This window comes from Brassica rapa, chromosome A08, assembly GCF_000309985.2.
Source record: "Brassica rapa cultivar Chiifu-401-42 chromosome A08, CAAS_Brap_v3.01, whole genome shotgun sequence".
Taxonomy (NCBI): domain Eukaryota; kingdom Viridiplantae; phylum Streptophyta; class Magnoliopsida; order Brassicales; family Brassicaceae; genus Brassica; species Brassica rapa.
Window position 1 is genome coordinate 367960 of NC_024802.2, and position 27381 is coordinate 395340.

The 27381-nt window shown below is 39.0% G+C and overlaps 5 protein-coding genes across 9 annotated transcripts; 4 read left to right on the forward strand and 1 right to left on the reverse strand.

The window, feature by feature from the left end:
- Positions 1 to 84: 84 nt before the first annotated feature.
- On the reverse strand, positions 85 to 7220 carry LOC103832577 (kinesin-like protein KIN-14T). Its single transcript, XM_009108614.3, has 11 exons — positions 3794 to 7220; positions 3599 to 3682; positions 3349 to 3504; positions 3062 to 3168; positions 2797 to 2975; positions 2549 to 2710; positions 2251 to 2466; positions 2127 to 2164; positions 1639 to 1766; positions 435 to 1548; positions 85 to 363 (listed from the first exon to the last, which is right to left on the reverse strand). Exons 1-11 carry the CDS (start codon positions 3990 to 3992, stop codon positions 245 to 247), a joined length of 2502 nt encoding a protein of 833 aa, XP_009106862.1. The 5' UTR covers positions 3993 to 7220; the 3' UTR covers positions 85 to 244.
- Positions 7221 to 8189: 969 nt separating this feature from the next.
- LOC103832578 (nuclear pore complex protein NUP214) lies at positions 8190 to 17083 on the forward strand. Of its 2 annotated transcripts, none has more exons than XM_009108615.3 (18): positions 8190 to 8629; positions 8712 to 8920; positions 9414 to 9582; positions 9666 to 9812; positions 10113 to 10234; positions 10317 to 10429; positions 10891 to 11030; positions 11116 to 11281; positions 11367 to 12330; positions 12497 to 12649; positions 12807 to 12864; positions 13394 to 13527; positions 13615 to 13739; positions 13851 to 14193; positions 14300 to 14483; positions 14586 to 15086; positions 15182 to 16705; positions 16784 to 17083. In XM_009108615.3, exons 1-18 carry the CDS (start codon positions 8440 to 8442, stop codon positions 16906 to 16908), a joined length of 5367 nt encoding a protein of 1788 aa, XP_009106863.2. In that variant the 5' UTR covers positions 8190 to 8439; the 3' UTR covers positions 16909 to 17083. The 2 variants fall into 2 exon arrangements, with proteins under 2 accessions (XP_009106863.2, XP_009106865.2); XM_009108617.3 differs by having other exon boundaries at positions 8440 to 8629; positions 15188 to 16705.
- Positions 17084 to 17378: 295 nt separating this feature from the next.
- Positions 17379 to 19808, forward strand: LOC103832579. 2 transcript variants are annotated; one of them, XM_009108618.3, is made up of 4 exons: positions 17379 to 17921; positions 17986 to 18181; positions 18432 to 19076; positions 19199 to 19808. In XM_009108618.3, exons 1-4 carry the CDS (start codon positions 17758 to 17760, stop codon positions 19388 to 19390), a joined length of 1197 nt encoding a protein of 398 aa, XP_009106866.2. In that variant the 5' UTR covers positions 17379 to 17757; the 3' UTR covers positions 19391 to 19808. The 2 variants fall into 2 exon arrangements, with proteins under 2 accessions (XP_009106866.2, XP_009106867.2); XM_009108619.3 differs by having other exon boundaries at positions 18025 to 18181.
- Positions 19809 to 21320: 1512 nt separating this feature from the next.
- LOC103832580 lies at positions 21321 to 23542 on the forward strand. 2 transcript variants are annotated; one of them, XM_009108621.3, is made up of 5 exons: positions 21321 to 21757; positions 21844 to 22037; positions 22105 to 22453; positions 22918 to 23013; positions 23114 to 23542. In XM_009108621.3, exons 1-5 carry the CDS (start codon positions 21662 to 21664, stop codon positions 23159 to 23161), a joined length of 783 nt encoding a protein of 260 aa, XP_009106869.1. In that variant the 5' UTR covers positions 21321 to 21661; the 3' UTR covers positions 23162 to 23542. The 2 variants fall into 2 exon arrangements, with proteins under 2 accessions (XP_009106869.1, XP_009106870.1); XM_009108622.3 differs by having other exon boundaries at positions 22105 to 22444.
- Positions 23543 to 24094: 552 nt separating this feature from the next.
- On the forward strand, positions 24095 to 25733 carry LOC103832581 (E3 ubiquitin-protein ligase SIRP1). Of its 2 annotated transcripts, none has more exons than XM_009108623.3 (2): positions 24095 to 24284; positions 24550 to 25733. In XM_009108623.3, the coding sequence occupies exon 2, from the start codon at positions 24575 to 24577 to the stop codon at positions 25511 to 25513; it is 939 nt and encodes a 312-aa protein (XP_009106871.1). In that variant the 5' UTR covers positions 24095 to 24284; positions 24550 to 24574; the 3' UTR covers positions 25514 to 25733. The 2 variants fall into 2 exon arrangements, with proteins under 2 accessions (XP_009106871.1, XP_033132307.1); XM_033276416.1 differs by having other exon boundaries at positions 24095 to 24282; positions 24540 to 25733.
- The last annotated feature ends 1648 nt before the right edge of the window (positions 25734 to 27381 follow it).

The following is a 27381-nucleotide window of genomic DNA, read 5'->3' on the forward strand; positions in this document are numbered from 1 at the left end:
TAGATTCCAACAATATCAATCTGAAACAGAGAGTTTGATCTAATAGATCATCCAAAAAAAAGGACAAGACAACTAGATTACACATCATGAATACCGCTGATGCTTCAATTGATTCCATAATAGTTTTTTTTATGAATATAAACTTACTCTAGTACAAGGAGACAATCTTTTTCTCTAAGAAGACAAAAAACCTTTTGCCATTACCCCAAAAAAAAGACATGTCTTCAAATCATTACACATAACTTTACTGCGTTAACCCGTTGAAGAAGTCACTACCATAGCTCACATCAATAAGCCCTACTCCAACAAGTGTACGGTAGCATAATGCCTCAAGTTCTTGCATAAACGTATGAGCGCCTCTTCCTGCAACCAAACACGGAATCTCAGAAAGACAAAAAAAACAAAGACACAAAACATGGATCCAAATAGTTTACCTCTCTCGACCAAGATTCCTTGCGGCCTAAGTAATGGTGGAGCTACATCCTCCACAAACGCCAATCCTTTCTGAGAATTAGGTAAGGGCTGCTTGAGTTCTAATAGCAATCCTGAGGCATGTGAATCTTGCTCCCTATTCGCGCTTCGAGCGACTCCAAACCATGCATCGTCGATGTGTTGGCTAAGTCCATCGTATCGGAAACTTGGAAGATGATGAAGAGATGCATAGTCTTCCTCGTTAGGGTTTGGGTATATGGACAGTATCTGATCCTCTGTTTCGGCAGAGCACATATACTCCAGCTCAAACACATCTTTAAGCAACAGTGGATGTTTAATCCCTGCCTTGGACTCTTCTATGTCTTCCGAAGTTTGATCACCGTTAGATGACCTTCCCAAAGATATGTTTTTGTTTAGTCTGCGTGGTTTCTTGTCAAGCACGCAACTTCTATTTTCGGATTGCGAACGAAGCCAACTGTTAATTCTTGAAAACTCTGTTTTTCGGTTGACATTTTTCTCAAAGATACCAATCTTGGAACAAGCTTTTCTCGCAGATCCTTGCCCCGTCTGTTGCACTTCTGTCTTGTGCTCAGACACGACCAACTTGATATCGCATTCAGATATGTCCTGACTATAAACTGTTGCCGCATCATCCGCTCTATTCTGACTCATAGCGCAAGTGGACTTTGAAACACTCCTCTCTGATGAGTCACACAGAGAATCATATACGTTCTTCATCATAGGAAGACACACAGACTCAGATCGGACATGGGCCATTGAGTTCCTTCTTGACTTGGAACCTGGACCACTGGAGATTGGGCTAAAATCTGCACCTGATAATCTTCGGTTGCTGCTAGCTGTTGGTCTCATGAAGCTACAAAAAACATCTGAAGCACGTCTTGATTTGTTTCTCCTTAATTTTGGAGTAACTTGAATCTCTTCTCTTATCTCATCCACTTCTTCTGCTTCTTCAGTAACATGAGGCTTACCAGAGAGTTTCTCTAATGTCTCGTTTAGATATCTGATCTCTTTTAACGTTGCCTCGCGATCTTTCTCGATCGTTTCCAACGTCTTCTGCAGATTCATCATCACAGTCTCCTTTTTCTCTTGTTTTTCCTACGCGTCAAATGAATATTTAACCCATCAGAAAGCGTAACACACTCTAAAGTAAGTTAACGTGTTATGCAAGTTATTGAATTCCATTACCTTTGATTCCTCCTGACCTAAATGAACGTTCTTTGCCCTCGTTGCGAAATCTAAAGAGCATATGGTTTCACACAGATCATCTTCTTTCCGGCCGATATGAACAAGCATCAGTGTCTTAGAGTCTTGCCCTGAAAAATCACGAACCACTCTTCAATAACATAACACAACATTTGAGTTAAGATCAAGAATAGACCTGGTCAGATTAACCGAGAATTGAAAACCGAACCAAAACACCGAGCAACAAATAGGTACCGATATATCTAAACAATAGTTTATATATTAAATAATATTAGCTATGATTAGTTTTTAAAATAACCAAGTATCTTAAAGTCTTGTTAATAAATCGGACTTATCCAAAAAATGAATTACCTAAATATTGTTTATCCAAATTATCCAAAATTATCAGAAATACTGGAACCGTATTTTTCTAAATAGTGTAGGAAAACTGAAACACCCAATCCAAACACTTTTTGGAAGATTTTAGTTACCGAGAGAGTCTTTCAGAACTTGTGTGAGCTTGCTGTTCCTGAATCACAGAACAAGACAAAACTCAAATGTGTCAGAGATTGAGACCTAAAGGGTTACCAAAAAAAAAGAAACTGATAGGTTTACCTGTAAGGAATGTGAGCGTTCTTGCGTTGAAGAGAGTTGATGACATCTCCGAGAGCAGATAAAGAGAGATTAATGGCTTTGCCTTCATCAAAACGGCGGCCAGTTGCTTTAGTTTTCAACACGCGCTCGCTTCCTCCAAGATCAACTAGCCAAATCTTGTTTCTTACACGCCGTCTCTCAGTAGCTCCAGCACAAGTAATCGATACACGGATCATACTGTTTCATAAGTCAATATCAAAGAACATGATGTAACACAAGTTTAAAGAAAAAAAAAGATATCGAGTGTTTAGTTTCTTACCAGTGTGATCTGCTGGATGCAGAGTTAGAGTTAGTGAAGGCAGTTGCTCTGTTTCTACAACCTAATTTGTATAACTTGAAGACTTCATCAAAGTCCTTCACTTTACGAGTCACTAAGTTCTCTATACCTATCTCTCCCTTTGGGTTTGTGTGAATAAGAAGACTGAAACAGAGAAACATAACTCATTGAGTTAATATAGTCCAAATCATATCTATCATTGACGGTTATCTGCACATGTTATTATTGACCTTGGAGGTATGGGACCAATGGGTTTAGTTCCTTGAGAGACAAGCAAGTCTCTGAGATTCCCCATGTAAATCTCAAGCATACTAAACTTGATTACAAACTTATGATTGCTTTCCTCGACTTGTTTGAACAATCCCTTGATTGCTCGGGGAACGATACCTGGTGATTCTGGAAGACCCTCCTGAAACAATATTATATATCAACTTAAAGAGATTCAAGAAACAAGAAATGAAATCGAAGAGAGATGTTTAGGTTAATCCTTCTTACCATTGTAAAAGTTTTTCCAGTACCAGTTTGTCCATATGCAAAAATGCAAGCGTTGTAGCCATCCATAACCGATTTGATTACCGGTTCAATCTCTAAGAAGACATCATCTGACAAAATTTGAATACTATCATAAACAACACTTTCATGTATGTGTGTAATCAGTCTTAGGCCGTTAGAGTGGACATATCCAGGTGAAACATTATTCTATAGCCTAAAATGTAAGGACGAGTCCTAAAGAAAATAACGTCATAATGGAAATTTCTCAAAAGAAAATCAAAGCTACATACCTTGTGATGAATCAGGTTGGAAAACTCTGTCGAAGTTGTAGGTTTTCCTCTTGCTTTCTGTTAACTTGATGAAAACGTTTCTTGTATCCGAAGCAACCGGCGCTCTCATGTTTTTGGAGTCTAAGGGTTTGACTCGACAAAACACACGAATGTTCCCTGACCAATATTTAAAATTGAAACCGATGAAACTAGACTCTTAAATTGAAAACTTACGTTAACGAATCGTAGTTTTTTTTAATAGATGACTAACCTTTAAGGTCCAAAAACTCGTTAAGAATCTGTCTTCTTCGTTTGTTCTGATCATTTACTTGAACTGTTAGGGTAGAGAGTTGATCTGTAACAAAAAAAAAAAAACAGAGGAAACAGAGCAAGACCCATAAGTAACAGAACTAAATAAATAAATAACAATTGAAGTTTAACGGTTGAGATGCGTTGCATGTAGTACTTCTAATGCTCTGTTCTTCAATGAAAGCAGAATCGTCCTCTTCCTTTGACGTTGAAGATATCTCAGAAGAAGAAGAGACGTTCTTGGCGATGTTGCTGACAGATTTAACCCAAGATGAAGTCAAATGAGATCTTAAACCGATCAATGAATGGACTGTCTCAGGCAAATTCTGAACCCGTTTCGACCTTGTCCTCTCCATTGAACCAAACCTTGATCTTGAATAGAAAAGAGATTCTGATATCACTGAGCTTTTGCTTTTAGAGGGAAAGAAACTTGGAGAGAATGTTTTTCATGATAATCTTGGTAGAGAGATATTTGTAGCACTAGTCAATATTATACCAACTGGTAATTAATAATCTAAATTAACTATTTTTAGAAGGAATTAATTACTATTTGCCCCCTTTTTAACTTTAACATTAGTGGCGAAAATGTTGATACTTAGAACGTCACTGGTCAAACTTTAAACTAACAGGTTTAAAAGTTGTAGATGACTTCATCCACATTATCAATATTTACAGATTTTGTTTTTGACAAAGTTCAATATTTACAGATTTTTTTGCTTTTTTTTTCCAAAACAATTAACTTGGACCTAAATTTAGAGGTTACGTTTACTTTTATATAAACTTAATATGTTAGTCCAAAATCTATAAATTACCAAATGGAAAGTATGACTAATAATAACCAAACTTACTGATTTAATTTTTTAAAATTTCCTTCTATACTTTACCATTAAAATATATTGTTAATGAAAGTACATAATATTAGTGTATATTTATTTTGCATTAACTATTCGTTTTAAATAAGATGTGCTATTAAAACCAATACTGGTTATTAGCATGTCTTATTGTTTTCATATGCTAATCATTTTAATAAATATACTATAAATAACAAATATTAATTATTACTATCTATTATAATTCAATAAAATTTATTAGTAAAACACATCATACAGTTACTAATTCAATTTATAAAATATATGGACAAACGAAATTCATGGGGACTTATCTCAGATGCATGACAAGTAGGGGTGTTCAATCTGGTAATTAAAACCAAACAAATTAAAACCAAACAGAAACGAAATAGAGAAAGTGGTCTGGATTTGGTAGTACCGAATATACCGAATGGATGTCATTTTTAAGAAACCGCGGTATATAGAATGATCAAACCAAAAAATGAATAAAACCGATCAATTAAAATATAGAGGTAATTATATGTAAACTATATAATATAATTAATGATATATACATAATAAATTTTATTGATACGTTTCTCATACTTCAAATGTTGATTTTAAAATTATCTTAAGTTAAAAGTTATTTTTTATTTTACCAAATTCACAAAATCAAGTTTTTCTGCCAAAATCGCAAAATCACAAAATCAAGATTTCCTGCCAAAATCGCAAAATCAAGTTTATGACTATAATCACAAAATCGAGTTTCCGCAAAAATCACAAAATCGAATTTTACCGCAAAAATTGAATTTTTCCCATCAAAATCACAAAATCAAGTTTTTCCACTAAAATTTCAAAATCGAGGTTTCTCGCTTAAATCGTTAAAACTAAATTTTTCCACCTAATCGAGGGTTTGGCCAAAACCACAATATAAATTTTCCGCCAAAACGATAAAGAAAAAAATCTTTTCGCAAAATATTATTTTCCCATAAAGCCACAAAAAAAGTATTCCGACCAAAATCTCAGAATCTTGTTTTTTTCTCCAAAATCGCAAAAAAAAAAACATGTTATGATATTTTGAATATTTAAACAACCTTTCTAGCAAATTTGTGTTGTATCAGATTCTATTATATGGTCTTCAATGGACCCCATGGGCAACCCATGTTAACATTGGCATTAGTGGATTTAGTTTTTAATGAACATAGTCATTCTTTGTCCACAAACAAGAAATTTCTTGCACAAATGGATATGCATAAATCAACGTGGGATAACCCAATTGACAGCTCTAACTAAATTAATAAACACGATAAACTATTAAATTTATTTAATTTTAAAGTGGATTAACGAAATGTATGACACAATTTAATAAAATAATAAGATGATAATTTTGAAAAATCTTAAGTAAATATATGATCCTAATATAAATATAAATTAATGAATATAAAATTTATCTAAATATAACAAAAATATTTTATTTTTATTCACAGTGAAGTCTATTTTTAATTTTATACACTTCAAAAAATTTGATGTAGTCATTTAACATATAAAAACATCTATGTTTAAGGTACGTATATTTTATACACATAATAATCGAATAAAACAATATGAAAATTGTATATGAAAATTTAATCACTGTATACTTTATTTTTTTTCTTACATAAAACACATTTCAAGATATACATATCTAAAAACAAAATTTTGTAAATAATAAATTTATAAATCAACAAAATATTATAATCCAAACATTACTAATTTACCCTTATGAGGTAATGTCTGGTCAATTACCACCAAGACATCTTCCTTATTTATCCGAGGAACCAAAAGTACAAGTAGTAGTTAAGTGTCCGGAAGAAATGGAGAATATGTTGTTAATTCTCAGTTTCCACCTATTAAGAACTGAAACTGTATCAAACAGTTAGCTAATCAACAATAAAGTAAGAGGATTTTATTTTACCAAAAAAAAAAAAGTAAGAGGATTTTTGAAATAGGAGATTACGTCTTCCTTAAATTACAATCATGTAGGCAGAATTCAGGGGTGACTCAAACATTACAGAAAATTGATCCTAAGTACTAGGGAGCTTACAAGATACTGGAAAACATAGTAATATCGTGTATAAGTTGCTGCAACTTCTTCAAATTCACAAATACATCATATTTTTCATGTAGCACAATCTAAAAGGCTGGTGGATGAGGTAACCACCACCAATCAACTTCCTTCCATTGTCTATAAACACTGAAAAAAGTGCCAACATATTGTATGGGAAGACATATGGTACATAGGAGAAGACAAGCAACGAGAATAATTTTGGTGAAATATTTGAATCAGTTAGAAGAAACAATAATATAAGAATACTTGTTTGATTGCATAGAAACAATTTCACAACTTTTTCAGCAGTGAAAGCATAAAGACATGTGACATAATGAGCAAGGAGCTAAATTCTTACAACTGCTAACAAAAACATAAGGAGAACGCCATATGGTGGAAAAATATTGTACGTCGACTATCGATTGTCAGAGAAGAAATATAGTATAAATAATAGATCATTTTCATTAATCATTCATAATATTTTCATGTAACAGTTCCTACTATAAATACAATACAAAACTCATATTTCTCTTAAATTCATTGCGTTTGAAGATCATTCTCTATCTGAGATCTTATACACGTGAGTTTTGATTATGTTTTACAGAACAATGAATTGATCACGGGAAATATGAATGTTTACAAGACACTGAAAAATGTGTACGGTGATCGATTTTACCACTAAGACTAGGTAGTAGTCCGCCTTGCGCGAAAAGAGATTCTTAATTTTGTTTTTTTTAAGAAAAGAAAACATTAGTTCTGTCTGATATGTTATCAGTTCGGTTTTACGTTTTTTTTTTATTTTTAGTCGCCAAAAATATAAATACCATTCTAAATCCATATTTATTTGGTTTTGTTCTGTAAACAAAGTGAAGTTTTTCGTTTTTTTTGGTGATAAACCCAAAAATATTATTATTTGTTTGGTTTCATGTTATATAAATTTTAAAATATTTTGATGTCGAACCAATGGTTTCATTTTACAATTTCTAAACGAACGCAAAATAAAATTAAATCGAAATAAAAGTTGAAAAAGGACTTCTAATATTATTTGTGTTGTTTGTACAAACAATATTGGTGACATTTGAAGATTGTGTATTTTATATAAGATAATCAAATATTATTTGTGTTATTTGAACTTTCATATATGTTAGACATCATATAAAAAGTTGTATATTTATACTCATAGAAATTTGTTTTTATTGAGTTTGAAAATATAAATGTTCTTAATAGTAGTTTTTATATAATTTATATTTAATATTTATTTTTATTTTATTCAATTTTATTCCCTAAATAAAATATAATTTATAAAATAAAATAATTTGCATGCATGAATAAGCAGCCTCACATAAAAAAACTCCAAAAATGTATAAAATCAACAAAATTTTGCACGTAAGATCATAAACTATGACACAAACAAAAACTATGCCCTTTTGTCGAGAACTTAATTTCTTAGCAGACATAAGCTAAGTTTGTATAATATCAAAATACGTAGGATCATGAGTCTAAAATGACTTGGTCAATGAAAATATGTGATTTATTTGTGTTTGATTGAAAAGTTAGTAATTAAAATGAGATACTTGTTTTTTTTTTTTTGAACACAGAGGCACTTAAAATGAGACTTCTTTGGGCTTGGAGATTATTTTGGCATTTTTTGTTCGAGTTTAGTGGGAAAGAACCAGCCCGTCGGATTAATTTCACACAGATGATTAAAACGACAACGTTTTGCTAATTGTCAGGTGAGTCCCGTTGACATAACGCGACCCGGCCCAATATAAGTAAACTAACCCTGCTGAAACTATCATCGACTCACCGGACCACCAATAATCACCGGCGGTAGTCAGATTCTCACTCTCGCCCTGGTTTCAAACAGCTTGAGGAGCTTTTGGAAAGAAGATGGGAAAATTTGAGATAATAGAAGAGGTGGAAGGAGATCGCGTCGGAACTACAGATTACTACTTCGACAGAATCGGCGAACCTCTCTCAATCAAGGAAGAAGACGCTCAGTACGATCTCGAAAACCCTCCGTCGCAGCCCCTCGCTATCTCCGAACGCCGCGGCTTAGTTTTCATCGCACATTCCTCCGGTTAGTATTCACAAATGCGCGACGATGTTACAGCTTTTGTTGCTCCGTTGTGTGTGTGACCGTTATTTTGTGTGGAAATTAGGGTTTCTCGTCGGAAGGACTAAGGATGTGATTGCTGCTTCCAAGAACAGTAACGGGAAAGGAAGTAGGGTTTGTATCCAGGAGATAGCTCTTGTGGATGTTCCTGTTGGAGACGTTCGTATACTGTCTCTCTCAGCTGATGATTCGATTCTCGCGGCCTCTGTCGATGCTGAGATTCACTTCTTCTCTGTGGATTCTCTTCTTAACAAGGTACTATGGCTCTCTGAAGCCTTTAAGTCTTTGTGTGGTTTAAGGTGTTAGATGATCACTCTCTTGTTCATGCTTAGTTAAAGTCCTTTTTTGATTAATGTTATGCCTGTTTTTTTTCTCTTGGGAATGGCTTTTGAAACCACACAACTAGAAGTAGCACACAAGCTAGATAGTTTCATTGTCTGTAACTCTTTAGTCTTTGTAGCACACAACTAGAAGGTATATGGCTCTGAAGCCTTTTAGTCTTTGTGGCATAGTGTTTGCCTGTAAGCTTGGTTTCTTGTGTTATAAGATCATCTCTTATTCATGTGATTTTTGCTTAATCTAACTTCTACTTCATTCCACATGCTAATGCTAGTTAGCACCCCTTTTTGACTAATATTATGCTGGTTCTGTATGCCACAACTTGGATAGTTTTGTCTATGACCATTTGCTAGGATTTAGAATCTATGTTGATTGGTAGTTTACTCACTTTATTTGTCTTTTGGTGCAGGATGCAAAGCCTTCTTTTTCTTATTCACCTGACGATTCAGGCTTTGTTAAGGATTTTCGGTGGACAAGGAAAGATAAACATTCCTATCTTGTTCTTTCAAGCAATGGGAAGCTCTTTCATGGAACTGATAGTGCACCCCCTAAACATGTTATGGATGGTGTTGACGCCGGTTTGTTTCGTTTCTTTAGTTTCTCCTTTGGAAACACAATAAACAATGTTATTGGTAGTTATGGAGTTTATACATCTTTTCAGTTGAATGGAGTTCAAAAGGAAGCTATATTGCTGTGGCTCAAGATAATAGCCTGCGTATTTTGTCGTCAAAGTTTAACGAGAAGCGTTGCATAGCACTATCATTTGACTCATGGATTGGTGACTCTGATGAAGACTGTGTTGTGAAAGGTATGTTGCACGTTTTGGTCTTCTTATTTCCTCAGTATTTTCCGTTTTTGTTCAATTGGCATAGTTGTTGTATGGTATATGAGTATCGACTGAGTCGTACTCTACTCCTATGCATACAATATGATCCTGTTGGAAGTTCTTGTTTATTGGTATCTCCCATCTAAATCTTGGTTACGTCCTTCTTGTGATTGTATTGAAATCCCTCATTCTATGCACACTGCCATTGAAAAGGTTTCATAGATGGCTCTGAATTCAAACCCTCTCAATGACTGACTGTTTACCAACAATTCTCTGTAACAGTTGATTCTATCAAATGGGTACGCCAGAACTGTATTCTGCTCGGATGCTTTCAGCTGATTGATGGCATGGAAGAAAATTACCTCGTTCAGGTTATCAGGAGTCCAGACGGGAAGATTACTGATGTGAGTAACCAATTACTTGAGATGGAATGAAACTACATATATACTTATCTGGTTTGTGATTTTTTGAGCTTCTTCTTTTCAGGGTTCGTCTAATTTGGTTGCTTTATCATTCTCTGATTTGTTTCCATGTTCAATGGATGATCTTGTTCCGGTTGGTGTTGGACCTCATTTACTCTTTAGCTACGTAGACCAATGGTATTTTATGCTAACTTTGCCTCTCTTTTTATTTTGTTTTCCTTTACCTTCTCATAATTATTGGAATTTTCCTGCCCTCTGCAAACCATATGTTAATCTTTCGCACTCTAGATGGAACATATGGTCTTAAGAATTTTTTTTTTTCCATACGTAACCAAATTGGAAAGCTGTAAATTACCAAGAAGGTTCGCGAATGATAGTGTTTTTCTCAAATTGAACTAACTGTGATACTTGATACACGCTTCTACCATTTTCTAGAAGTAGATTTGAGCTCATTTACTCAATACTATACAAGTTCTTGTGATAATTTACCATTTTCGTCCGGTAACGTAATAAAGTTAGTCTAGTTATTCCTGAAATTTCCTCTTATCACAATAAGAAACATGGACAAAGTAACTTACCACTATTTTCAAGGGTTGAAGATTGTATATTATTGCTAACTTCTCTTTATTTTCATACAGCAAACTGGCAATCACAGCAAACAGGAAGAGCATAGATGAGCATATTGTTTTACTTAATTGGTCACCTGGTGATGATGAAAGTGCAGTTTCCGTTGTTGACATTGACCGAGAGACCTTTTTGCCAAGGATTGGGCTCCAAGGTATGCAGTCTAGATCGCTGTATTGTATTTGTGCTTTTTCGTACTGTTACGCGTTTGATATAAGAATGTCATTCTTTTTTTCCAGAAAATGGAGACGACAACATGATCATGGGACTCTGTGTCGATATGGTTTCTGTTGAGGGGACCGTTAATGTCCGTTCCGGAGGTGATGAACTGAAAGAACTCCCTCCATTTTGTGTTCTCGCATGCCTCACTTTGGAAGGAAAGCTGGTCATGTATAATGTTGCTAGGTGGGCTTTATCTCTCATATGGTTATAAGTTTCTCATTGTCCATGATAACATTACAGGAGACATTAAAACTGTGTTACTCTACAGTGTTTCAGGACTCCCAGATTCATCTGATGTTGATTTGGCTTCTTCTTCTGATATAGAAGATGCTTATGCCCCTTCAGTTGGAGATGATCTTCCTGGACAATCTTCGGAAGAGTCTGAACAACAACGAAAATTTAATTTTTCGGTACAAAATGAACAGAAACACCTTAACTCAGAGAATTCAGTTTCTCTGTTGCCTACCGAACAAAGGTTCCCAAAGGAAGAAATTTCTAAGAAGGAAACTGAGTCTGTAAAAAGTTCAGTGTCTGGGGACAACAACGTGAAACAAGAACCCCATGCTGGAAAATTATTACAAGCCGCAGATGGTCAACAAAGCATGATTCCTCGGCAGTTCGGAACAAGTTTTGTTCAACCTCCTTCGTCCGTAGGATTTGAAACCAAAAAATTTGCAGGATTCGGTCATATCTTCCCTGTTCCTGATAAACCTCAGAAAGATATATCGGAGCAGTCTAAGTCTATGAATTTTCAGACCAGTTTTGGGTCAAAGAGTACACCAGGTTTATTTGCATTTTCCGGCCCGCAGAACGCTAGTGTTACGCCACCACAAAATACACCAGCGCAGCTATGGTCAAGTGGGAAAGGCGTCTCACCTCCAAGTTTTGGCTCCGGTCTGTTTCCATCAGTGAAAGATACTCAGCAAAAGCAACCTGAACAGACCGGAACTGGTTATGTGAATCCTCCTACGTGCATCAGAGAGAAGCCTGTACAAGCTATTGAGACTACTAGAGCATCAGCGTTGAGCATTCTAACTCCTCCGCTAGGCCAAAGTCAGGACGCTGATGAAGGGGTAGAAAAAATCGATCCCCTACCGTCTATCCGTGCCTCTCAGCTGTCACTACAAGTGAAATCTTCCTTCGAAAAGTCCTCTAATCATCAGCAGCACAAAACTCCGCTCAATGCTGGACCTCTGAGACTTGAGCATGCCATGTCAAAGCAACCCAGTAATGTAAACTTTTCTCACTATTCTTTTCTGTAAGATCTTATTCATGTTATTATGTATGTTAGGAAAGAGTATTCCGAACTCTTATGCTTTCACATTCATGCTGTGCTCTAGTATTTATCTTACTGAAGTTATATCATTGACCTACCTCTTTATTTCTTTCTTGTGCCAGATAAATGAGATGGCCAGAGAAATGGATGCCCTTTTACAGTCCATTGAAGGACCAGGTGGTTTCAAGGATTCTTGCACCTCATTACTTACAGGTCATATTGAAGAATTGGAGCAAGGACTTGAAATTCTTGCTGGCAAGTGCCAAACGTGCAAGGTGCATTTAAAAGCTCATGTATTTGGTTATTGCTTCGTCTTAACTTGCTCCTCGTTTGATATTTGACCAAACCAGCCTCATCAAGTATACAAATACTGTCATTGATCCTGGTCCTTTCTCTGTGTATTATTAACTAATTTATTTTGGTGGTCTTCAGAGCATAACTCACGAACAGCAAGGAGAGATCCAACATCTTCTGGACAAAACAATTCAAGGTGATCTATTTATTTTATCATCCCAGTATGTAGCACGAAAGTATTGTTAGCAGGTAGATTTGTTTTGTTTTCTTCTAAGCGCAACCAGTAATACCTAGAAAGGATTGACGAAAGAGGCAAGTTTAACTCTTATTCCATCACATCTCTCTAGACTTCAAATCTGAACTTAAATCGAGATGTTGAGAAGAGGGGTAAAAACCCGGATAGATAAACCTACTTTTATATAGGTATGTATCCTTTTACTGGGATACGTGGTGATAACTGATAAGTACAGTATTCTCACATCTGATATTTGGATGTGATGGTGTGAAATAGCGTGAAGTTCTAGGATGATATTAGTATAAGCTTGCGTTATGAATTTGGGTTCTGCATTTTTCATATTTGCTCTCGAAGTTCCTATGCTACAGTTTTCCTGTTCTTTGATCACTGGATATATTTAATACTGTTTCATATCTTCCACTGCAATCTAGGCTGCAAATCATCAGGTTGTTATTTTGTGTCTTATTATTCCTTCATTTGGGGATTTCAGTTTTGGCAAAAAAGTTATACATGGAAGGCATGTATAAGCAAACTTCTGATGACCAGTATTGGCAACTTTGGAACCGCCGGAGGCTGAATCCTGAGCTTGAAGCCAAACGGCAGCATATTGTGAAACTAAACAAGGTTGTTTATGAGTTGCTATATCTCACTCAACTGGCTATTACTGCTTTAAGCTCGTTTTGTTATTTATCTTCTACTTTTCTCATTCAGGATTTGACTCATCAACTGATTGAACTAGAGAGATACTTTAATCGGCTTGAACTGGATCGCTACCAAGATGATGGAGGACTTCCTCTGTCCCGAAGAGGTGTGCCAAATAGGTCTGCTCCTTCAAGGTATATTTTGTGGTTGTGAAATCTTATAAAAAGAACTTCGCAATAAATTGTTGAAGTTGACCATAATCTCCCCTTTCCACCACTGAAAAATTGGGTTGATTATTTCTGCAGACGTGTGCAATCCCTTCATAGCCTTCATAACACAATGAGTTCCCAATTGGCAGCTGCTGAGCAACTCTCTGACTGTCTCTCAAAACAAATGACCTTTTTGAAAATTGATTCACCTGTCAAAAAGAATGTGAAGCAGGAGTTGTTTGAGACAATCGGGATCCCTTATGATGCTTCATTCAACTCGCCAGATGCTGTAAAAGCCAACAATGCATCGTCAGCTAAAAACCTATTACTCTCTTCGATTCCTGCAAGTATAAATGCACAGTCAAAACAACGCCAGTCATCTGGTACGAAAAGTTCCGACCCTGAAACTGCCAGGAGGAGGAGAGAATCATTAGACAGGGTAATTGTGGGAGAAACCTTTGATTCAGTACTAGATGAAATAAATATATGCACTTTCTATTACGGTGTACCTCACGGTTTGCTCTACTTTATGACCTGTTTTGCAGAACTGGGCTGCTTTTGAGCCTCCGAAAACAACTGTTAAAAGGATGCTTCTGCAGGAGCAACAGAAGTCGGGTACGAACCAACAGATTGTGTCGAGTGAGAGATTACGGCCTAAGGTTGATACACAAGAGCAATCACTGCTTCGCCTGAAGGATCATGCATCACCTGTAGTCTCCTCCAATAAGGGTGAGCTTAGATTTAATGTGTAGTGCATTAATTTGATCTTGAAAAATGTTCTTGTGTTTCATTTGTATGCGTTATCTTTGACTATGTTATCACTATGTGCAGGAATAATGAAGTCATTCCAACAAAACACATCTGAAGCTCAATCAACCCCGTTCAAATCAACGCGAGCTATGCCACAATCTAACAGTCCCTTTAACCACTCTTCAGCATCTGCATCAAAGCCAAGTTTCAATTGGTCTGGAAATAAGTCGAACAGTATAGCTTCTTATGCTGAGGAATCTGCTCCGTCGCAGAGTAAGGATACAAAGACACCGACGGTATTTGAACAGACAGAAAAGAAGGCTGGAGGATTTAAACTTCCTGAAGGCAAGGCAAATATGTTCCCTGATAGATCTGCTGGAAGTGTGCAGCGGCCTACTGGTGCACCTGTGCAATCACAGTTTAGTTTCAATACCAATAGCAGTATGCCTGGTAATAGATTAACTTTTCCTGCTGCAACGGTATCAGCTTCTTCTTCACCTTTGTCTAGCACGTCACTTGATTCCGTTTCCACCTTACCTACACCGTCATCACGTTCATTGCCAACCTCTACGAAAGATTCAGGTATAAATTCTTTGTCTTCTGTCTATTTCGTTTGATTAACATAATATTCAACTATCCTAACTGTAATATTTGGTCAATGACATTGTTATCGTCAGTTTCAGCTCCAACATCTATTCCCATCAGCTTGGCATCAGTCCCACAAACACTTTCAGTCGCACCGACATCTACAGTTTCAGCTACGGGGATCAGTGTTCCATTTGGTAAATCGTTGACCAGTGCCAGTTTAGATCTCAATCAAGCAGCTACGTCAACACCATCTCCATCACCTGGCCCTACAGCTGGTTTCTCTTTTAAGTTACCAGCTTCTTCTCCATCATCCCCTGAAATTGTCTCATCTTCAACAGGCCAATCATCGGTTGTTCCACCATCTTCGACAGCATCACAAGTGTCAACTAGTCTGGTCTCAGCAACCAGTTCCCCAACAGACAGCAATCGTTTGTTTTCATCAACCTCTTCATCTTTAACTCCCCCTATTACTTCTACCGCTCCTGGCGCGTTTAAGTTTCCTCAAGTTTCTACCCCGTCGTCTGCTGTGTCCACTGCAGAGCCAGTCTCAGAACCTAAAAAACTAGAGACTCAAAGTTCCTCAATTCTAAGTACGGGAAGTACTGCAGAGCCTGTAGCAAAGGCAGCAACATCACAGACTGAGCTGCTGCCGGTGAAAAGTGAAATTTCGACCTCAGAGACTACAGTAACAGCCCCTGTCAGTACATCTGGGTTCCTTTCTGGATTTTCATCCGCAACACAGTCTAGTCCTGTAATTATGGCGCCTCCTTCATTCAGTTGGCCTGGTAGTTCTCAGCCGCAACAGCCATCGCCAACACCTGTCTCTTTCCCTACATCCTTTTCAACTTCAGCAAGTCCATTGGGTGAGAAAAAAGACACTGTAGATACACAGGAAGATGAAATGGACGAAGAAGCTCCAGAGGCTAGCCCTGCGGCTGAACTTAGTATGAGTGGTTTTGGAGGTTTTGGGCTTGGGTCAATTCCAAACCCGGCTGCTCCCAAATCAAATCCATTTGGTGGTTCCTTTGGTAATGCTACAACAGCAACAAGTAATCCGTTCAATATGACAGTCCCCAGTGGCGAGCTATTCCGACCTGCATCATTCAGTTTTCAAAATCCTCAACCATCTCAACGGACAGGATTTGGCGGGTTTTCTACAACGCCTTCTCAAACTCCCACTCAGGGCGGATTTGGCCAACCGTCGCAGGTTGGCGTAGGACAGCAAGCTCTAGGATCGGTACTGGGTTCATTTGGGCAGTCGAGGCAGATTGGTGCTGGTCTCCCAGGAGCTACGTTTGGTTCTCCTACCGGATTTGGTGGCTCTAGCCCAGGAAGCGGCCTCCCAAATGCACCAGCATCTGGTGGTTTTGCAGCTGCTGGCTCCAGTGCTACTGGTGGCTTTGCCGCCATGGCTTCAACTGGTAGGGGATTCGCAGGTGCTTCTTCCAGTCCAACTGGTGGATTCGCTGGCTTAGCCTCAGGTAGTGGTGGTTTCGGCGGTGCTGCTCCAGGAGGAGGGGCTGGTGGTGGATTTGGTGGAGTTGGTTCAGGCTCGGGAGGGTTTGGAAGCTTTGCTCCTCCCAATAGTGGAGGTTTTGCTGGAGCATCAGGAGGTATATACATATAACATCTTAAACATGCACAGTCATGCTCTTATTACATCTGTGGACCATTGTCTTTCTTTTCAACAGGTGGTGGTTTTGGGGGTTTCGGTGGCCAAGGGCAAGGCGGTGGTGGTGGGTTCTCAGGGTTTGGTGGGAACACGGGAGGAGCAGGAGGAAAGCCATCGGAACTCTTCACACAGATGAGAAAATGAGAGGAAAGATATATTATATGTTAAAATGAGTATGGCATGCGAGCAAAGTCTCTGATTCACTTTAGATCTAATCTGGTAGCTATTATATCGAGTTTGTATGTTCATCTACATTAATGAAAACGTTTGTTTGTGTACTCAATTTCTTAGTTATGTGAGCGGACCCTTGCAGACTAAACTCCCACGTGGCTCATGCCTTTGATCACAGGCTAATAGCTTACATACAAGTGCGCTTTTTCATCATTGTGAAAAAACGATTTTGGCTTCTTTATTGTTTTTATAACATCATAACATAGATATATATTCTTATTTAATCTAGTAACTGATATATACATATAAAGAATATATCACATGTTGCAAAAACGATAAAATGATTTTGAATTGGGGGAGTTGTGTAAACAAACTGAGGGAAAAATGAAGGGGAGAGGGAGAGGGAGAGAGAGAGAGAGAGAGAGAGAGAGAGAGAGAGAGAGAGAGAGAGAGAGGCGTTATTCCAGGAAACATTTATTCCAGTGTGTCCCCTTGGTTATAATTTAATTTAATTTAGGGTTAAAGAGATATTTAGTTTTCTCCGAAAATATATATGTTCCTGTTTTGCTCTTTGTTCGATTCGATTCGATTCGATGTGATCCCGCGCCAACAAAGACTCTTCTTCTTCTTCTTCTTCTTCTTCTACTCGTGAAAATTCGAGAGAGAGACGAGAAATAGAGATATCCAGAAGAGCCGCATTTGAAATCACTTTTGAGGGTCTTTACTGCTTCTGCTTCTGCTTCTGGGTCTCCTCCGATTCCGACAAAAGTTGAGAATTTTTAATCGAATCTTAGGTTTTGTCCCCAGAAGAATTTGTGGGGGATGAATTTGGGGGAATTGAACAATAATAAGGTGTGGGAGATTAAAGCCCTGAAGAAGAAAGCGAGGGAAGATGAGGCGAGGAAGATTCTGGAGAAAGTGGCGAATCAGGTTCAGCCTATTATGACTCGACGCAAATGGCGTGTCAAGCTTCTCTCCGAATTCTGGTAAAAGGCATCTCTTTCCTCTTTTAATCATCTGATGTTCTTGTTGTTGATTTCGAAATTGCAGCCCAACGAATCCAAGGCTTTTGGGGGTGAATGTAAATAGGGGCGTTCAAGTGAAACTGAGGCTTCGGAGGGTAAACAACGATGGAGATTTCTTGTCCTATCACGAGATCCTTGACACTATGCTCCACGAGCTTTGCCACAATGCTCATGGTCCTCACAATGCTAGTTTTTATAAGCTTTGGGATGAACTTCGAAAGGTCCTTTCCTTTGCTTAATCTCATGTTTGATGTTTTTTTTTTGTAATGGTAGGATGTTCTCTTTGTTGAATTCTAGTATCATTGTTCTAAGCCCATGGTAGCTGCACCACTCTGCCTTATTTGTGATAAAATCAAATTGGTGGAATTGTGATTCTTATGTAGGGGATAGTCATATGCCTTTTTTGAAAGGAAAATGACAATTAGATTTTACTTGCTGCTGCTGCATTACTAATTTTGTCCATTGTCTCAGGAATGTGAGGAGTTGATGTCAAAGGGTATCACAGGGTCAGGCCAAGGCTTTGATGTTCCTGGCAAGCGCTTGGGTGGGTTTTCTCGTCAGCCTACCCTCTCTTCTCTTCGTGCAACAGCAGCTAAAGCAGCTGAAAAGAGAGTGCGTGCGGGTAATTTGTTACCCTCAGGACCTCAACGCCTTGGTGGTGATAGCAGCATTATGTCAGATCTTACCCCAATCCAGGCTGCTGCAATGGCTGCTGAAAGGCGCTTCCTTGATGACATCTGGTGTGGTTCCCAATCCGCAGAGGCTTTAGAAGACCAAGAGAATTATAGTGACGCATGTGCGGAACCTGTTGTTTCGGTAAGGTCAGCAAAAAGAAGCAGTAGCTGCTCAAATGCTACCAGTTCATCATGCCCTCCATCTTCCTGGGGATCAGATGTCATTGATTTAACAGAGGAAGAAGCTTCTGAAAGTAGTAGATGTAGTAAAAGAAGTTGCAACCCAGCTGGTGATCAAGGTCCTTCGTCTTCCTCCAAAGATGAACCAATATCTGGTGTTATGAAATCATCAGAAACTTCACCATCCACCAGTTGCAATGAAAATCAAGGCAGAGAAGAAACTGCAATGTGGGAGTGTGCAGAATGCACCTTATTGAACCCGGTGAGTGAGTCTTGTAAATAATATTATTCCTCTGAGATTGTTTGTTTTTTCGAATTGAAAATTGAAGCTTCCTGCTATCTATTCCGTAGAATTTATTTACTGTCTTGTTTATTCTGGAGCAGTTGTTGGCTCCGATATGCGAGCTATGCACTGCGGCAAAGCCAAAGGAAAGAGAGATGAAGCACAAAGTCTGGTCATGCAAGTTCTGCACTCTTGAAAACGAGGTGAATCTGGAGAAATGCGAGGCTTGTGGTCAGTGGAGATACTCGTATGGACAACCATTGTCGACTCGTGCTCCTAATGTCGGCACTTGAGGGAGTTCCTAGTGTTCTGCATGGACTAAAATTCCTGTCTTCGCCATATCTTTTTTGGCAACGAGCGATGACATGCTTCTCCATGTTATGTAAACCGAATACCAAATTTTTTGTGGCTGCTAGGATTAGACCTTTTTAACTCCATTTGGTACAAAAGAATATTTCTATTTGAAGCAAAACACAAAACAAAACTCAATGGCAATACAGGTAGGTGGTTCTCAGAGGCTTTGGTGGCAACATGGGAGAGCAGGAATGCCATCGGCGCCCTTCACACAGATGAGAAAATGAGACAAGTAACTATGCTAAAATGAGTATTGCCATGCGAGCAAAGTCTCTGATCTTCATTTAGAAATAATCATTTGTCTAGCTCTATGGAGTTTGTATGTTATCTATATTAACGAAGGTTTGTTTGTGTACTCAATTTCTTTTAATTAAAAGGTAGTTATCTGTCAGCGGGTGGCTTAAGTTCGCCCTAGAAAAGCTCTCTGTCCCGATTTTCGAGGCCGCGCCGCAACCGTTCCTCCTCGACGCCGGTCGTGCCCCTGGCCGCCGGCGTTGGGTCCTCTGCTCAGCCTGCTTCTCTTCACCGCTCTCTGCTCTTTCCATCGTCATCTCCAACTTCAATTCTCGTGTCTTCGTCGTCTCTTACGCAATGGTTTCCACGAATCGCTTCACCGTCGCCGTCTCTCATCCTCCGCTCGTCACCGCTCATCCTCTCGTCATCTCTCATCCTCTCAAAGTGAACAGGAGCACCGGATCTAGAACCACCAGATCTGCTCATTTTCTCGGAACCGTGAAGTCTCCGCTTGGTGTACAGCCAGAGCCTCCTCTCCTCCATCACGTCTCTTCACCATCTCAACCTTTTGAACCCCTGGTCATATATTCCCTCAGACAGCTTCATCCCAACAGATCTCTTGACGTGAGCTTTCAAAGTTTTGTAATGGGCTTGCGGTTTAGCTCAGGTCTCGATGAGAGCTATGGATTCCAATACGGTAATATTGGAGTTCACTTTCTCAGTTTGATCTCAGTTCGCATCCTCTCATGGAATATCGTCAAGAGCATCGCCCCACCTCCGCCGTCTCGCCTCGTCACTCCATTCCCTTCCGAGATCTGCTGCTACTCCACCGCTAGCTTCACTCATCCGTCGCATCTCAACGCCGATACAGCTTATGGACTCTCCGACATATGTTTTTGGCTGGGCCTAGCCCATTTATTGGTTTGTGAAGGGCTTTTACTAAAGTCCACTCATTCATGGCCCACAAAGAACTTCCCTATGTCGGATGTTATAAAATTGAGACATCGCTCCTCATCTGAAGCATCATGCCGGTCTACGGTTTGTCGTCTCGTCTCGTACAGGGTTCACCTAGCCCCAAGCTGTGACGTTGTACAGGGTTCACCTAGCCCAAGTTTCATGAGTATTAGATTCAAATCTAGGCAAAGGAGGCCTTTCTCTATGGCTTTTAGCTATGTTTCTGGAGTCACTCACCTGTTCTTGCCGCCTATCAGTCCTTATCTTCGACAAAGTTCCATTGAGAACTCGGGACGAGCTCAGCCTCCACTGTTCCAAGACAATTATTTTTTAGTTGAAGCAAAGGAGAGTGTGTCATCACCAGTGTTTGTGTCTGCCAACCGTTTCAAAACCCTCTCAATAGGGCCCCTCATCGTCGGTTTCATATCCCGACTTCAGTATGTTCTTGGAACATCAGTTTCAGGGTCTCAAGTGAAGCATCTTTATGGGTATTTTCACCCCTTTAACACCTCTATCACTCATATTGTTGTAGTAATTTTCGTTTATCGTTTGGCCGTCGAGTTTACCTCCGGTTGTAGTTGTTTAATCTTTTTGAATATTTAAGTTTAATATAAGAGTTTCCGTGACAAAAAAAAAAAAAGTTATATGTCAGCGGACCCTTGCTGACTGAACTCTCACGTGGCTCATGCCTTTGATCATGGCTTATACTACATACAACTGCGCTTTTTCATCATTGTGAAAGCCGATTTGACTTCGTTAATCCAGTGTGTCTTTGATTTTTATTTTTATTTTTATTTTTCACTTTTGAAGAAAATTTTAATCTCCTGGCTGGGAGAAGATACTTTCACCTGTTTTGATCTTCTTCGATTCGATGTGATCCCTCCAACACAAAGCTCTCGCGAAAATCCTCCACCGTCGATTCTCCTCTCTCCCTCTCCGTTGATCTGCGGTTGTCTCGCCGGAACATTACGATATCAGAAGCTTGGTAGATATTTATTTTTATGAAGGGACGAGATTGATTGATGATGCTTTGTGGTTCTCTGCGAGATCGAATACAGCCTTGGCTTCGCGACTACGTTAAGCTCCAATCTCTCGCCGTCTTCCTCATTTACATCCAGGTCACCCCTCTCTCCTCTCTCTTCGTGGTTGATTCGAATCTGTGTTCGAGTCTAGGGTTCATCGATTCGTGATTGTTTTTTTCCAGATTGGCTGCGCCCTAATCGGATCACTAGGAGCATTATACAACGGCGTCTTACTGATCAACTTAGCGATTGCGTTATTCGCGCTTGTGGCAATCGAAAGCAACAGCCAAAGCCTCGGCCGCACCTACGCCGTTCTCCTCTTCTGCGCTCTTCTCCTCGATATCTCGTGGTTCATCCTCTTCACCGAAGAGATTTGGTAATAATCCCTCTTTCGAATCAATCTTAACTAACATTGACAATAATAACATTCGATTTTATTGCAGGAGCATATCGGTGGAGACGTATGGAACCTTGTACATATTCTCAGTGAGGCTGACCATGGCCATGGAGATGATTGGCTTCTTTGTGAGGCTCTCTTCCTCTCTCTTGTGGTTTCAGATTTACAGGCTGGGAGCTTCTATTGTCGACACTTCTTCTTCGCTTCCCCGTGAAACGGATTCTGATTTGCGGAACAGCTTCTTGAATCCACCGACTCCTGCTATAATAGACAGGCAGTGTTCAGGTGCTGCTGAAGAGATCTTGGGTGGTTCTATCTACGACCCTGCCTACTACACCTCTCTTTTTGAAGACGCAGAGGCCCAATCCAATTTGAATTCACCAAAGGTAACACAGGTAGGTGACTCTTGTTTATCTACTCTCTTTTTAGTCATCCATGTAGAAAGAGTTTCTTGATTATTGTTCTCAACGGTTTTAGCTGTAGTGGATGCATTGAAATATAATAAGACTGAGTTGATTAAGCTATATGATTCTTCAATGCTTTGTCAGCTGAAACTTCCCATTATCTATTACTATGTAGTGTGTGTTATGTTAGTATCATAAGTTATCATTACTAAGCACTATGTAGTGTGTGTTATGTAGTGGATGCAATGCTTTGTACCGAGTCTGGGATCAATTAAGCTATAATATGATTCTTCTTGTCCTTCTATGGTCGATGCAAAGAACAAGAGCGTTTAGTAGTGAATGATAACTTAGGATACTAACATAACACAGTCTACATAGTAATTAATAATGGCAAGTTTCAGCTGATAGAATTGAAGAAGTCACTCAGTCAATCCAAGTTTTTCATCCTTCTGTAGGTGAATCATTATTCAGCTGAGTACAATGGATCACCATCTGCTGCAGAAGCCTCCCGGATTAAGTCCCCCGGATCCAGATCATTGCATGCAATTGATGTTAGTCTCTCCATTAATTTCAACATTTTTCCATGTTTGTTTATGTGGCCTTTACTTGTCTCGTATATCACAATATAATAAGACTTTTATTTCTTTGTAGGAAGAGAAAGGGTTGAAGCAACAGGTGATATCTTCATCATCACTATGAGCAAACTCCATTCAAGAACGGTGGTGCTGTTTTAGCATCTAAACAAAGAAGTGCCTGCTTCGCATTAGCTGAGGTTAGAGGATTCGAAGACATGAGATAATCTCCATGTTATTTATAAAGGATAAGAAGATTATATACCACCTCCCAGAAGATGAGACTCTACATGTAGACGACAAGTAAGCATAGTTCCTACCTGCTTTTTTCATTATTTATTTTGTATGGAAATATTTATTTTTGGGGGTGGGGGTGTCTGTGGTTAGAATTAGAGTCAGAAAGTGTACTTTGATGCATCATATTGATTCTCCGGGTTTTTTCTTTTGTGTAAATGGAGATACATTTGTTTTGGTTGCAATGGATAGAGAGTATGATGATTCTGACATTGAGATGTCTCGTCCATGTGTGTTTGATATGAATCGTAAAGTAGATGATCTTGAGATTCCAAAAATATTGATAAACCAGCATCAGTCTGGTGGGTCGCACATGAGCATGAAGAAGAAGATTGTGGTTGCATGTTGCAGAGATGGTATGAAAGAATGTTGGGAGATGATCAGGTTTAGACATGGTTTTCATAACTGGAGTTTGCTCTCCGACTTGAAACTAGAACCACCCATTGTTCGAGTTTCTACAACAAACTCTAAAACTTATTGGAACATCTGAAACACTGAAGTCTTCTTGTGTCCATCCGAATTCGCAACGTTGGCAAAGTGTAATGCTCTTGATAAATAAATAAACGTGTAAGCCCATCTACAATAACTATATCAAAAAAATAAAGCCCACGAGAAAGTCGTGCGGATTGAAGCCAATAAAAAATAAACCCAAAATACACATGAGTTTATTGCAGTCATCTTTATATGAAAAGTCATCTAATCAAATCAGTCAGCTGATCTAATTAGATTAAATTAATTGGAAAGTCCACTCTGATTTAATCAGTCAGCTTATTAAAGACCCCCACACAGGGAGAAATCCAAGAAGAAGGATCTGGAACCTATCGGCCTTGTCCTCCTTTCCTCTCTCTCTATCTATATAATCCCACAAAAACCTAAACCCTTTCTTTGGGTTTTATTAGCTTTAAAAAGCAGAGATTCCATCTGCTCTTGACGAAGAAGATTCCAAGGGTTCTTAGGTGCTTACTTTCTGTCATTTATCGCTCTCTCTCGCATGATTTGTTCCATAGTTTTATGCTTTATTGGACTCATTGCCACGCAGATTCTTCATCTCTTCGTTGAAAAATGGTTTTTTTTCATGGAGACTTGTTCTAGGGTTTGATGCTGCTCCTTCTTCGTTCATGAAAATATCTAAAGCTGACGATTGATGTTAGATTCGTCTTGTAACGAGATTCACTATTTTGGTTGAAGGCTGAGAGTGTTTGTTTTGGCTATTATGAACAGGAGGAATCAATCAATCAATCAAACCATGGAAGAAGAAGAAGCAGGTGCAGTTGCAGTTGCATACTGGTGCCACATGTGTTCTCGAACTGTGGATCCACTAATGGAAGCTGAGATCAAATGCCCCTTTTGTGCTAGTGGCTTTGTCGAAGAGGTGGCCGAGGAACATGATGATGATCACAGAGCAAACAACAGTTCTCTCTTGGCTCCCATCTTGATGCAAGTCATCAATGAATCTTCCCTCCTCACAAGCAACCAAAGTGTTGATGAAGATGCTCAAACCGAATCTGGAAACGATGTGGATTCTCAGCTCCAAGAGATTCTCAGGAGGAGAAGGGCAAGACGTTCCGTTTCCGTTATGCAGTTACTTGATGGTGATGGTGATGGTGACAGAGAGAGAGGAAGCTTGATCGTGGTCTCTGGTGCTTCTTTGAGTGAGTATTTCATCGGTCCTGGCTTCGAAGCCCTGCTTCAGCGTTTAACAGATAACGATCCCAACAGATACGGAACACCTCCTGCTCAAAAAGAAGCTGTTGAGGCTTTGGCTAGCGTCAAAATCCAGGAGCCTACTCTGCAGTGTTCGGTTTGTTTGGATGAATTTGAGATTGGGGTGGAAGCCAAAGAGATGCCTTGTGAGCACAAGTTTCACGGCGAATGCTTGCTCCCGTGGCTCGAGCTTCATAGTTCCTGTCCGGTTTGTAGGTACGAGTTACCTTCGGACGAGACAAAGACGGAGACTGCAAGAACACAACCAAATGGTGACGGTGGTGGAAGTGAGTCTTCTTCTTTTGCAAGCATCCAAGAAGGAAGTGAGAATAGCGATGGAAGTCACCACCCTGAGGAGGAGGAGGAAGAGGACAGCGATGATGATGGTGATGATGGGGTTGAATTCTCAATCCCGTGGCTGCTTAGCAGCTTGTTCTCGTCATCCCAAGACAGCAGCAATCCATCGAGTGGTACACACTGAAAACAAAAACAACGAAAGCTTTTGATATGGTCATGTAGCCACTTAACCTGTTTTGCTTTTATTGTCTGTACATAAGCTTCCCAGATTTGGTTGAATGCTCTCTAGCTACCACCCTTTGGTAAACAAAAGTCTATGAGTTTGTGTTTAGTCCCCAAACTTTATGGTTGGTTTACTTATAACGCTTCATTAGATCTCCTTGCCTATGCGCCTGAAGAGCTTACATTATACTACCTCTCTCCGATTGATCTTACCTCAAAGAAGGCAAGATTTATATGAATTTGTCAGGCTTTATCTTTGATCACTTTGATTCTTCCCTTATTCGCTGTGTTCGGCACAACTATTTGCTAAACCTTGCCGAGTAAGTGATCGTCTTTAACTTGAGAGTGATTAAAGTTATAACTCGATACTTTAAAAACAAGTAAAAGAATTAGCGGTTGAAGCTAATATTTTTTTTTCACACTACATTCATTCCATTAAAAACCAAAGGAGATACATTGTTGGAATACCTTGATAAAAGATTCTAAATCTTCAAAGCCAAAGCTCCATAACAGGCTTGGAACATGGGTTTAAATCTAATAATATGGCCATTTGTTTAGCAGTGCAACAAGTTTGGAACATGGGTGTAAAGTCCACTTGTATCTTTTTAATATAATGCAAAATAATTAATAACACGCTTGTTTTTTATTTGTTGATCCAAAACTGATTTACAAACTACCATTATTTCTGTTTCGAATTATAACAATTGAATTTTTGTGTTTTTATCTTTAAAAAATATGGTATTTGTTCGAAATAGATTTATTTCTTTTTTTTTTTATTGACGTCAAAAGTCCATTCTATTACTCAAACTTGAGGTGGTCTGGGTAACCAAACCGGAATAGAACAACCAACAAAATGTAACTCCCTATAGAAAGATCTAGCAGTCTTAGCCAAAAAATCAGCAATCTGATTGTGCGTCCGTGGAACGTGAGTGATGTTGAATTCCAGGAAACATATCTGTAGCATCTCTATCCTCTCCAATTCCGTCGAAAAGCTTGGCCACGCCTGAGGATCCTTTACCATTGCAATTAACTCCTTACAGTCTATCCCAAAGCTCTGGCAGGTCGAATGTTGCAGCATATTCTCCATCGCCCACCGCAGTGCTTCTACTTTCGAGTGTAAGGCTGATTCGCGTCGGGGGAAGTTTCTTGTCCCCATAAGTTGAGTGTTCCCAGAACCATCCATCCATGCCCATCCGCTTCCACTAAAGACGGCAGAAGACGTCCAAGATCCATCTAACAAGCAAATATTTCCCAAACTTACGACTTGGGGTTCCTCATTTATATATCTTGTGCCACCGCGTGTACCACTTCATTAGCATCAAACCAGGCTTGGCATTCACTCTCTGCATGTCTAACTAGTTCCAAAGGATCTCTATCTATTCCTCTGAAGAGTTTTTCATTCCTGGCCTTCCAAATGTACCATATTATCCAGGGATAAGGATCCCTATCTTGCTCTGGCCCAATGATACTATTTTCCTCCAGAATAGATAATCCATATTCGTGTAGACGCTCGAAACCGGGAAAATATTTGGGCATGTCGGAGTTGCTGATAAAGCCCACACTTGAAGAGCTGGTGGGCATTCAAAGATTGCATGTGTGACGGTCTCCTCCACTTCTCCACATCTTGGGCAATAATTGTCACACCTCATATTACGTCTAATTAAGTTCCTCGTAACTGCCACATGACCAGTTAACAACTGCCATATAAGATGGCATATCTTCGTAGGAGCCTTCAATTTCCACGCAAAAGCTTGGAGCTTTGTAATACTTGGCTCCAAAACTTCCTCTTCCTCCGTTAAATTTAATAAATTCTGAGCCACCCAATATCCC

Coding starts and splice junctions, on each gene's coding strand:
- LOC103832577 (XM_009108614.3), bottom strand. CDS start 3,992: ATGGAGAGGACAAGGTCGAAACGGGTTCAGAATTTGCCTGAGACAGTC. Junction 2,976..3,061: donor CTGGAAAAACTTTTACAATG/GTAAGAAGGATT, acceptor ATATTGTTTCAG/GAGGGTCTTCCAGAATCACC. Junction 364..434: donor AGGAATCTTGGTCGAGAGAG/GTAAACTATTTG, acceptor GTTTGGTTGCAG/GAAGAGGCGCTCATACGTTT.
- LOC103832581 (XM_033276416.1), top strand. CDS start 24,542: ATGAACAGGAGGAATCAATCAATCAATCAAACCATGGAAGAAGAAGAA.
- LOC103832580 (XM_009108621.3), top strand. CDS start 21,662: ATGATGCTTTGTGGTTCTCTGCGAGATCGAATACAGCCTTGGCTTCGC. Junction 21,758..21,843: donor TCTTCCTCATTTACATCCAG/GTCACCCCTCTC, acceptor GTTTTTTTCCAG/ATTGGCTGCGCCCTAATCGG. Junction 22,454..22,917: donor ATTCACCAAAGGTAACACAG/GTAGGTGACTCT, acceptor ATCCTTCTGTAG/GTGAATCATTATTCAGCTGA.
- LOC103832579 (XM_009108618.3), top strand. CDS start 17,758: ATGAATTTGGGGGAATTGAACAATAATAAGGTGTGGGAGATTAAAGCC. Junction 17,922..17,985: donor AAGCTTCTCTCCGAATTCTG/GTAAAAGGCATC, acceptor TCGAAATTGCAG/CCCAACGAATCCAAGGCTTT. Junction 19,077..19,198: donor AATGCACCTTATTGAACCCG/GTGAGTGAGTCT, acceptor ATTCTGGAGCAG/TTGTTGGCTCCGATATGCGA.
- LOC103832578 (XM_009108615.3), top strand. CDS start 8,440: ATGGGAAAATTTGAGATAATAGAAGAGGTGGAAGGAGATCGCGTCGGA. Junction 13,740..13,850: donor AATAGGTCTGCTCCTTCAAG/GTATATTTTGTG, acceptor TTATTTCTGCAG/ACGTGTGCAATCCCTTCATA. Junction 14,484..14,585: donor TGTAGTCTCCTCCAATAAGG/GTGAGCTTAGAT, acceptor CACTATGTGCAG/GAATAATGAAGTCATTCCAA.